The 12,128-nt window shown below is 36.9% G+C and overlaps 1 protein-coding gene across 1 annotated transcript in view; it reads left to right on the forward strand.

Moving 5' to 3' along the window:
* LOC150091215 (uncharacterized) overlaps positions 1 to 12,128 on the forward strand; it is a 253,561-nt gene that overhangs the window by 204,448 nt on the left and 36,985 nt on the right. Inside the window, exon 7 of the mRNA XM_090374761.1 lies at positions 11,717 to 11,785. Within this exon, the coding sequence (XP_090230887.1) occupies positions 11,717 to 11,785 (69 nt within the window). The remainder of the gene's footprint in view (positions 1 to 11,716; positions 11,786 to 12,128) is intronic.

A 12,128-nucleotide genomic window follows, 5' to 3' on the forward strand; every position in this document is an offset into this window, starting at 1 on the left:
CCACACTTGCAGGATGATCTTGGAGGAGCAATAACTGAACCCTTTGGAGATGAAGGGGGTGTAAGGAATCGTCTTGCCAGACACGCTGTACACTGCAATGAGACATTGCAGAGGCAATGGCACATGTGCTGGTAGTACGATTATTCTGGACTGCATTCAACACTGTTCCATGGCGGGAGTTCGCGTCAAATGTGGTCTGCCCGCACTACTCCTGTTACCTCTAAATGACCCATAATCGCACAAATTTTGATACACACATGCAAGCGAACAGTGGTGCGGTACATGTCTATCTGGGAAGCGTTCTCCGTAAATTTGTTGAGCGGCTCATCCATTGCCCTCTGCTAATCCATACAATAGGTGCATGTCTGCCAGTTCACAGTTCGTATATTGATGCATGCTCTTCGTGCGGCGACTACTGCTTGAATGAGTAAACCAGAAATTTTTCCTCTCGCGAACTGATGAACAGCGCCATGTACCGACTTACGATGATGATTCCGGTTATGGTTCCTATGCGATTCACATTCCTTTAGATGTTACCTACCTCCCCTAAACGTTTGTACCAATATTTTTGAGACACCCTGTAGATTCCATATACACTCTTCTGAATTCTCTTGTATAATTCCTGCTTTCTCTTTCGAACCGGTCCGAATACATGTCTCAATCTATCAACATCCTTTTACTATTCAACTTCAAACTCACAGAATCACCTTTTCTTCTTCCTCATTTATTTCTTCAACTTCCATTTTCTGGAGCAACCTGCCCCTCTTCATATGTATTTCCTGAAAATTAAAATACAGTAAGTCCTCGTATAACACATGTTTACACTACACAAATTCGATCATACACGATTTGTAAATAGGGGAACGATATCGTATATAACATGAACCGAATTCCCTTATGCACGATTCGCCTTTGTGTTTACAAGAAATGGCAGTTGAGCGCAGAATCACGCCAGCTGAACTCAACACGATAGGAGTGAAAAGAAGATTCCGAAAATGTATTTGTTTTTTATATCAGTGAAGGGGAAACACATTTCACCATAATAACGTAAAAACCCACACAATTTCAGCTATCAGTATTATCGCAAATGCAATTAGATTGAGTTTACTACCAAGTTTACAGCAGATTCCACTAGCAGGAACGCAACTGGAAATTGTTTTTATTATTTTTTGGTAGTAACCCCCAGAAATGTGCTTTAGTAAAACGTGAGGTGTTAATAGTGTCTCTGTCTTTACGGTGTTGTTTATTCAGTTGCTACACGCGCACAGCTTTGTTTATGTGTATCAAGCTTGCCTCCTCATTTTATAATTGTGCTTTATTCCCTAAAAATGAGTAAAATACTTCAAAGATGTGTAAAGGAAGCGTCCTGTTGAAGACACTAAAGATTCAGAGAGAAAAAGAAAAGCAGTATCGGTAAACAGAGGCAGACTGGGTCAAAAATTCTTACCCGGAAAAATTTGTAGTGGCCTCATACTAGCGTTTATGGCCAAAATCACACTGGTCTGTGGCCCACCGGGGTTCCCCCTCTGGTAAGGCTTATGGCCAATCCGCCACTATCGATACAGAAAAAATTATATGAAATTGTGAAACACTTCAGCGAAATGAAAGACTATGTGATATTGCACGTGCTACAGGCCTAAATTAGGCAATGCTGAGAATTAGAAAGAATGCAGAGAAAATAAAAACTTTCATAGCAGGAACAACTCAAAGTGTAATTAAAATCCATTAGATAAAGTCACAGAGAATTGGAAGAGATGGAACGGCTGCCATCTGTTTGGATAGAATATCAAACAAAGAACAAGTTTGCTTACGATAGAAGCAAAAGCATTAGCAATATTTTATTACGTAATAGTTGTAATAAAGTATGTAACTATTTTATTACGATTATTTATTGTTTGGTAATGTTTTGGTTACAAATGTGTGTTCAATCTTGGGTGGTCAGCACCTAGCCCAATTTTTCCCATAGGGCCTGTTGTTTATATTATGCGATTTTGCATTGCATGAAGGTTTCTAGGAACACAACTATTGTGCTATACGAGGACTGACTGTACTTTAGATTTGTCAATGCTAAACTTTCATTGCCACCTCTCAGCTCATCTGCTCAACTTTTCCAGATTCTTTTGCAGTAGGATACTATTATTACTATCATTAACAACCTTGCCAATCTTTGTATCATCTGCAAACTTAGACATTAAACCTGATATACCTTCATCAGTATCATTGATAAATACCGAAAACAACAATGGGCCCAACACCGAACCCTGGGGGACTCTACTAATAACATTAGTCCATGGAGAGCAGTGTCCATTGATAATCACTCTCTGTCTTCTCCCACTCAATTCTAGCAACTTACCCTTAATGCCATTGCTGCTCCAATTTGTACAGTAGTCTTTCATATGCCACGGTTTAAAAAGCTTTCCTAAAATCCAAGTATATGATATCAAAATTATTGTTTGCATCCAATTTGTCACCACGTCATAGTATCCAGTCAAATTTGTCAGATAATACTTTCCCTTAACAAATCCATGCTGTGTCTGAATTATAACTACAGTCTTGTCAAGATGATCCTGCATAGCTTCCTTAACCAGTAACTCTTATTTCCCCTGGAACAGAAGTCAAACTAACAGGTCTCTAATTACTCGTGTCACCCTTTGATCAACCCCCCTTCCCCTGTGAATTGAGGAACGCATTTGCACATCTCCAGTCCATGAGGATCCTCCCAGAGTCCATGGAAGCTTTAATAATTAAGGCTAAGGGTTTGCTTATTCCATTTGCTGCCTCCTTTAATATAACTGGATAGATCCCATCCACCCCCAGATGCCTTCCTTATGTTTAACTTCAACAATTTCACATCCACTTTGCTCTTAATTATTACAAAATCATGTAGCTGCTTGTTAGAGTTTGATAAACTTCTGACATTCCCCTCCTTGAATAACTCCTCATGTGTGAATATAGAAGTAAAATACTCATTCATTTTATCAGCTACCTGAGCATGGTCATCTATAGTCAAACTATCTATGTTAACTGGACCAATCTGATTCATCTCTTTCCTTCTAGAGTTTACATAAGTAAAGAACTCTTTGCTGTTTTTCTGTGTCATCTGATAATTTATATGAATCCCATGCATTTTTCTTTTCTGCCACGAGCTGCATTACTTCATCTGCTATCCATTTAGGCCTAAACCTTGAACAGTATTTCTTAGTTGGTATGAAAAGCCTAGTACCCTCGTAGATTAATTCTCTGAAGGCCTCCCATTTAGAATTCACAGTTGATCCCACTGTATTGAATTTAGAAACTGAGGTAGCTGTAGTCACCTTTACAAAAACAAAATCCCTTCCCCTTACCCCTGATGGTAGTTACATCTTTAAGTAAATCCCACATCAGTACACTGTGATCACTGCCACCTCGTGGTTCCTTTATCTGCAGATTCTTAACACACGAAGAATCACTGCTGATTATCAGATCAAGAGTATTACTCCCTCTGGTTACCTCTTCGACATGTTGCTGAAGAAAAAACAGTCATCTAATAAATCCACAAAAGTTTTGCTAGTATGTGAGTGAACTGGGTAAAATCTGGTACATTTTCCCAAATATCATTTTAAAATCCGAAAGTATTATGAAAGAATTTGAATACTTCTATCGACAATGGCATTTGTCCTTAAGAATCATATGCAATTTCTCTCTTTATAAGATGCTTGCCGGACTACATTGACCATTTAAATGAATTTTGCAGTCAGCAAGATTTAAACTACATAATGTAATGGTTTTAATTCTCACAATAGAACAAATGTTATTTTGCAACCAATTGCCCTGGTATTTCACTACTTTCAAGCAGATGGAATTGTCAAAAGTTTAATCAGTCATTTCTTTAAAAAATTAAATAAATTGCTATAATAGGCTATTTCAGGACTAACTGGTCCCTCATCAGGTAGTAAGTGGTCTTTAGTGGCAACATATAGACAAAACAGTGGTAAAGAAATTATTTGATTTAAGCTGCCATGTTGTATATCAAATTAGAGTTTTCAAAGTTTTAATGAAATTAAAGTTATCTGTTTTGTCTAATTATTGTTTATTAGAGACCACCAGCTATTTGTGAACCAGTTCACAGGCTGTTATAGTGGTCTCAATTAAATGGCTAGTTAACCTTTTGGCAGGGCCATCTGTTTGAAAGTAGTGCAATGCCAGGGCAATTGATTACAAAGGAACTTTTATTCTGCTGTGAGAATTAAGACCATTACATTATCAGCATGGTTTAGATCCTGCTGTCAGCAAAAAAAAAAAAAGAATAAGGTTGTCCTGCAAACAACTAAAATTTATCTTGGAGTTCGTGCAGTTTTAGGGAAATTATTATTTTGAATTTCTTTCTCTCTTTTAGTGCTATTCAGTAAAATTCATAGTTAACAAGAACTGCTCTTGCAAATTACGCTAATATGGGTGGTCATAAAGATTTGCATGAACTGGTGATCCCTTTGATGTAACTTTAGGATGCTGAGAGCAAAGAGAATAAAATTGCCTAGTGTGAGTACAGCCGAAAAGTGTGTACTTCACTAAATCTATGGTCAATCTCATCCATAGAGAGTGACACATATACACACAAAACCAAGTTTTTTGCGACCATTATACTAGTTGTATAGCTCTTTCATGTGGCAAAAAAATTCTCCACAGTGCATTATTAAAAGCAAAATGTCATGTAAAGATTGTCTCATTATAATAATTGTTCCTCAAAAAGAATAGTTAATTTTTTTTTCTTATTCTCCGTTGTAAAAGGACTTTATTTCTGAAGCATGTCCATTGACATTCTGACGACATTTGCTGTTACTGTTTATTGTTTGTTCATATTTAACAAATTGAACTGTTTACATTTTAATTTAGTGTTATCTTATAATAAATATAATTTAAACATTTTGGTGTAAATAAGTTCATTTGTTAGTGCTTGATATATTTATTAAATTTGCTTTTCAAAACTGTTCAACCACTAAGTATACCTCTCTAAATACTTAAATTTTAAAACCTGCACCCTCAAAATGAGAGGTGCTAGATTTTAAAGAACTAACTGCATTTGGCATTGACCTTGCCATGTACAGAGCTAATTTTCAATGTAGTGTGTGCAAAGTCAACAAAACTTTTGCCAGAAAATATCTCAAATGGTCTTAAGTTCTTCAGTGTATAATTAAATACATGATTGTGATGCTTCCCTTTATTTTTGGGACCACTTCTGTATGTAAATATCTAGAATCTTGTGTGTGATTCAATATGCTTTTTCATTTGAAAGATCTAGATTTGTGCCATATACCATTTTTGCAATGTACAACACAGAAATGAAATTTCTTTGTTTTTTCTTGTTTCATTATCCAATAGGATATTGGATAATCACTTCTGAATTTTAATTATGTTATAAATATTATCTTTGATTTTTCTTAATCTACATTATACTTTCTATATTTAGTCTGTGTAAGTATGGCTGCACACCATTTTGTAAAACCAGATGTTCACTATGCCAAGGATCTTCAGTTGAAGAATTAATCATGCTTGCAAAATTTGATTGTTTTGATTGAGATTGTCAAAAATATAACCCCAGGGGCTCACATCTGGTGAGTATGGGCTTGGCACACCCAGGGTCATGAGATGGATATCATCATTCTTCTCTTCCTTGGTGATTCCCTTCTACTTCTTTCTTTCTTTCTCTCACTCAGGGTAACTTAAATTTTTTTGTTTGGCTGGTGCAGCAAAAGCCTCAAGCTTCCTTGCACCGTAGGACTAATGATAATAATATCAGTCAGCAAGATATTTGTTTAAATCAATCCATTTCATAATCAAGGCCTATGTTCAAACAACTTTCTCTCTGATAGATGGTTAGTCAGTTCACAGCGTATTAGTTTGTTGTGGAATATAATGTATGAAAGCAAGCCTATAACAGCATTAGTTTAAAAAAAAAAAAAAAAACCCTATCCACTTTGTTTGTACATCCCCTTTAACAACTTTTCTAATCCTACCTTGAATATATTCAAACTACCCATTTACACAACAGATGGAGGTTTGTATTTAAACATTACTTCTGAGTGTGCACAACATCTACTTTAGCATTAGTAGAGGCATTTGATGCAAGAAAGCAAGCTTATGCAGCATCAGCCAAAAAAAAAAAAAGAAAGTAACATAAATAAAAATAACCACTTCCACTTCACCCCTCTGTTCGTTCGAAATACCTGTCCAGCTGAGCCTTAAACTTATTTAGGCTATCAACTTCCACGACAAGGGATGGAAGTCTGTTCCACCTACCAACCACCCGCTGGCTAAAGGCAAATTTCCGCACATCTATCCTACATCTGTCTTTCCTCAATTTGAATTTATGCCCTCTCAGGTGATTATTCTGAGCAAGAGGAAGAATTCCATCAGCATTGAGCATGCTCAAACCATTCAAGGCTTTGTACACCTCTATCAGATCACCTCGCTGGTGCCTAGTTTCCAGACACTAATTCGCAAAATTTAAGCCTTTCTTCGTAAGAGCACCCCTTTGTCCCATTCACCAATCTAGTTGCCCTTCTCTGTACTCGTTCCAGCAGCTCTACATCCTTCTTGAAATGAGGCCTCCAGGCCTGTATACAGTACTCTAGGTGTGGCCTGACCATTGCTTTATACAAGGGAATAATCACCTCCTTATTCCTGCTAGAAAAATTCCTATATATCATTGCAATACACCATGAGCTACTCTTGCAGCCCGTCTGCACTGCTCAGAGAACTTCATATCTGCCTGCACAACCACCCCCAGGTCCCTTTCATTCTCTACCACTGTCAGTGTAGTACCACAGAGTTGATACATTGCTCTGGGGTTGCAGTTTCCCATATGTAGTACTTTACATTTGTCAATGTTAAACTTCATTTGCCACCTCGAAGCCCATCTGCTCAACCTTTCCAAATCCTGTTGCAGTAGCATAGTGTCAGTAGTGTCCTTGACAACCCTGCCAACCTTCGTATCGTCTGCAAACTTAGACATTAAGCCTGATATACCATCATCAATATCATTTATAAATACAGAAAACAATAAAGGACCCAATACTGAACCCTGAGGGACTCCACTAATAACATTAGTCCACGATGAGCAGTGTCCATTGATTACCACTCTCTGTCTTCTCCCCCTCAACCACCCCTTTATCCATAGCAGCAATTTGCCTCCAATGCCACACTGCTCCAATTTGTGCAGCAGTCTTCCATGTGCAACAGTATCAAAGGCCTTTCTAAGATCCAAGTATATAATATCAAAGTTATTCCCTGCATCCAGTTCTTTTGTGACTGCATCATAGTATCCAATCAAATTGGTCAGGCAAGACTTCCCCTTAACAAAACCATGCTGTGTCCGAGCTATAACTGAAGTCTTGTCTAAATGATCCTGCAGTGCTTCTTTAACTAGTGCCTCCATTAATTTTCCTGGAACAGAAGCTAAGCTCACAGATCTATAATTACTTGTGTCAGCCTTTGATCCCCCTTTGTGAATTGGGGTCAGATTTGCACATCTCCAGTCCATGGGTACCTCCCCTGAGTCCAAGGAAGCTCTCATAATTATGGCTAAGGGTTTGCTTACTTCCTTTGCTGCCTCCTTTAATATAACTGGATAGATCCCATCCACCCCAGGTGCCTTTCTTGTGTTTATCTTCAACAATTTCTCCTCCACTTTGCTCTCAGTTATTACAAGATTCTCTAGCTTACTGCTAGAGTTGAATACACCTCTGGCATTCCCCTCGCTGAATAACTCCTCATGTGTGAATGTCGATGCAAAATATTCATTTAGTTTGTTAGCTACCTGAGCAGGGTCATCAACAGTTGACCCATTGATCTCAAGTGGACCAATCTGATTCATCCCCTTCCTTCTAGAGTTTACATAAGTAAAGAAATCTTTGCTGTTTTTCTTCGCATCCCTTGCCAAGGATCTCTCGTAATCTGCCTTCGCCTGCCTAACCTCCTTTGTAACTTGGTTACAGATCAACTTGTATCTATCATAGTCGTCTGTGTCACGTGTTAATTTGTATGTATCCCATGCATTTTTCTTCTCTGCCATATGCCTCATTAGTTCATCTGACATCCATTTAGGCCTAAACCTTGAACAATATTTCTTAGTTGGTATGTAAAGCCTAGTAGCTTCCAAGATAAGTTCTTTGAATGCTTCCCATTTTGAATTTGCTGTTGGCAATATCATCAGTTGATCCCACTGTATAGAATTTAAATACTGTCTCAGTCCATTGTAGTCGCCTTTACGAAAGCAATACCCCTTCCCTTTACCCCTAATGGTAGTTACCTCTTTGAGTAACTCCCACTTCAGCACACTGTGATCACTGCCACCTAGTGGTTCATTTATCTGCAGATTCTTAATGCATGAAGAATCACTACTGATAATCAAATCAAGAGTATTACTCCCTCTAGTTGCCTCCCGAACATGCTGATGTAGAAAACAATCGTCCAATAAATCCACAAAAGCCCTGCTAGTGTGTGGAGTGACCAGCCCCCAAATTCCAGTCAATATCTGGGAAATTAAAATCTCCCATTATAAGACTCTCTGATTTACTGGTCCACTCTATTTCTCTGTACAGTTTCTTATTATACTCATCAGAGTCATTAGGCCTATAGCACATTCCTACTCTCAATTTTGATCTCCCAATGCTTATGTCACACCAAACTGACTCGACACTGCACTGTCCAGCGATGTCAACTGGCTTCACTTCCTTGGATTTTATGTGTTTTTTAACTAATAGCATAACCCCTCCTCCCTTCCTATCCTGTCTATCCTTTCTGTAGACATTGTACTCCCCAAATTCCAGTTCTGCATTCCTTATATCTGTGTGACACCACGTCTCTGAAATCCCCACAATATCTGCCTTTGATGTTTTGAGCAATACCTCAAATTCATCAAATTTATTTACTAAACTCCTAGCATTGGTGTACACGCAAGTATACATGCACCTGTTCTTTTTCTTAGCTACCCTAACACAACCCATGTGTTTACTTGTACCCCAATGATTCCCAGCAGTCTCTGAAATATCCTGCATCTTATTTTCCAGGCTGCGGCTCATTCCAATAGAAGCAGTGCAAGAATCACTTTCACCTCTGCCAGTGGCTACTGTTAATCTATTAGTCATTGTATCCTCCCAATCTAGCAGTTTTCCGACCCGCCTAACACTGCCTCGATAGCATCAGCAAACATTCTTGCACCCTTTCTATTTAAGTGTATCCTATCCCTGTAGAAGCAGTCTCTCCTGTTAACAAGTACAGACCAGGCTGAAAAAAATTCTACCCCTTTGAGCCCTGCACAGTCTTTCCAGGGCCGAATTGATTGACAGGGCTCTCATCATATACTCCCTCCTATCGTGTCTGGGCAGAATTGCAGTCACTTTCAATTTCAACCCTAATTCACGGCTTTTTTTCATCAGTGACCTGTACTTGTCAAGTAATTCCACCGGTCTCCTACTCTTAATATCATTAGTGCCATGTCATTTATATCATATCAGCTTAATATCATTTACCATGGCTAGTCCAAACTGCTAGGTAACTAATTCTATTTGAGCCAGGCTGCTAATGTTTGCCATGTTTATAATTTATTAAACATATTCAAAATACAATATAAATCATAGTGCAATTTGTGTTTCTTATGAGCATCCAAAGGAACGTACACCTGCTTCCTGGACACAAAGCAGTATTAAATTAGTAAGTAAATGCAAAAAACGGTTGAACGATCTTGCTACATCTTTATGGTGTATTTGCAATGCCAGATCTTGTTTTGTGTGACTAAGTTCAAAATGACTATGGAGGTTGGTGATTGCTATGTGAAGGACACTTTTATACTGAAGTCATTTAACCAGGAGGGAATCCTCATGTGTTCTAATCAAGGCTTGTGGGGAATAGTCAGTAGTAGCTACTGAAGAAGGAAAGTGATTTTGATAGCCCTGTAGGTTTAATTGGTCCCCTTCTGCTTTGTGAAACTTCTCACAGCAGTATTTTTTTTTTTTTTTTTTTTAATGAAAACCCCAAACACGAAAGGTATCAAAAATAGTACTTAGTATAATACCAATAGTACTTAGTATGCTTCAATATGACTTTCACTCATAGCTCAGCAATTCAGCTTCACACAAACATTCACTGTCCAAGACTGTGCTGCACAACATATAGCTAATGTCATGCTGGATTTTTTTTGCACATTATTTTTGGCCTTCACATATTTTATTCATACTATTTTCCTGATTGCCACAACTGTGTATTTTTGGTCACCTCCGAGTCTGGACTTAAATCTCAAGAAATTCCAACCTTTGGAGTTTCTCGAAAGAGAAGTTGTTTCTTAGCTAACCTGCTACACTTGTGGACTTGAGAGCCATAACTGTTTAGCGAAATTGACAAAGACATGTCATTACAAATACTGAGGTCCATTCTGGAACTTGTTTATCAAAATGAAGGAAATATTGAATATGTAGTAAAATGTTTTCCATGAATCTGATTAAGAAACATTTTAAATGTGTCCTGTAGAAAGAAATGCCGGAAGGAAATATAGATTGAAACAGTGTCTGTTACTGCATTCCACCAAAGTAAAAAAGATTTTGAAATGCGTGTTCACCTTGGATAAATATTTAGACTGGTTGAATGGTGGCATCCACTGACAAGTCTGTTTAAAGAAGCTGCTGTTAGAAGTTGCTAAAAAAGTAACTTAACACTTCTAAGGAATCTTAATCCAGAATGTAGATTTTAACGAATTTCCTACTTACAAATACCAGATTTCCAGTTTTTCAAAAGTCAAAATGCGACAACTATTTGTTAATGATATTGGTGCTGCAACTGGTATTTTAAAACTTTTTTGATGTTGGGAATAACTATGTAGAGCATGGGAGACTTTTGGTGACTAACAAGCTCTATTTTTGTTTTAAAGCTTCAGGTTCATTTGCTTGCCAATTTGTTTAATGTTATTGAACTCTTATTGTGGTGTTTTTTTTTTTTTTTAACTATGTCATCTGACTTTTTATAACTAAATACAGTGTAATAACATTGAAACAAAGTAGCATATGATTTAGAATGTAATCTTGAAAATTATGCATATATTTTTATAGTACTTACAGTGCTGTCACTATATTAAAAGTGGCACTCTCTCTTATTTGTATATATAAATTCCAGAAATAATTAAATTAAATTAATAGTTAGTACCAGTTTACTTCATCGAAAATGATACATGGAAGAAAGCTTATGTAAAAGTTTGCTTCCTTGCATTGTATTAAAATTAAAAAAGAATAAATAAAAAACTTAAATACAATTTTAAGTAACAAAGAAATACCATAACAGTACAGTGGAGTTGGATGGGGTTCCATTTTCTGCCTGGGTTCCACATAAGAACTTTTGTGTTGTAGCAGTGCCCTCATGATGGATTCATCAGTTAATCTCAGTCCACCTATACTCCAGTTTTTTTTTTTTTTTTTTTTTTGAATATTTATGGACTTCATAATTGCACTTTATTCTTATGCATGCTTGCCTTCCATCAAGCCATCATGTGGCTTGCTTACCTTCCATCCTGTTTGGATGTGACAATATTTAATACATTTTTACACATTTCAACAAGAACTGAAGTTAAAATAGCATATTCTGTTTTAATTAAGCTTTTTATTATCTGAGATAATCTCGTTTCTTATACTGTGATTATTTGATATACCACTATAAATCATAAATATTCATGAACATGTTTTTTCATTTTCAGGGCTGCTGCTAAAATTATATTGCATCAACACTTTGCTTGGCTCTGATAACACAGAGGTATCAACACTTGGTGAGTATAATATAATTGGTATGTTTCATTGAACTTGTTGCCTCCATTAAGATCATATGAAGATTTGATAGAATTTCTTGTAATTGCTAAGTTGGCCACAAGTTGTTAGGCTGATGTGTGAAGATTAAATCAAGAATTTATTGAATGTAGCATAAACCTCAAATCCTAAGTAATTTCCCTTTCTGTGTGTGCTGGAGTAATCTATAAGGTTTGAATCATAAATGATTGTATAATTCTTAGCAGTGCACAGAAATGAACATAATATTCAACACTTCAGTTATATAGTATATGTAGCTTGTGTGATATGTATTAGAAAAAAAAAAAAGAAATAATAATTGTCAGA

The sequence above is a fragment of the Mastigoproctus giganteus genome, chromosome 1 (genome assembly GCF_048544385.1).
Source record: "Mastigoproctus giganteus isolate SK-2022 chromosome 1, ASM4854438v1, whole genome shotgun sequence".
NCBI lineage: Eukaryota > Metazoa > Arthropoda > Arachnida > Uropygi > Thelyphonidae > Mastigoproctus > Mastigoproctus giganteus.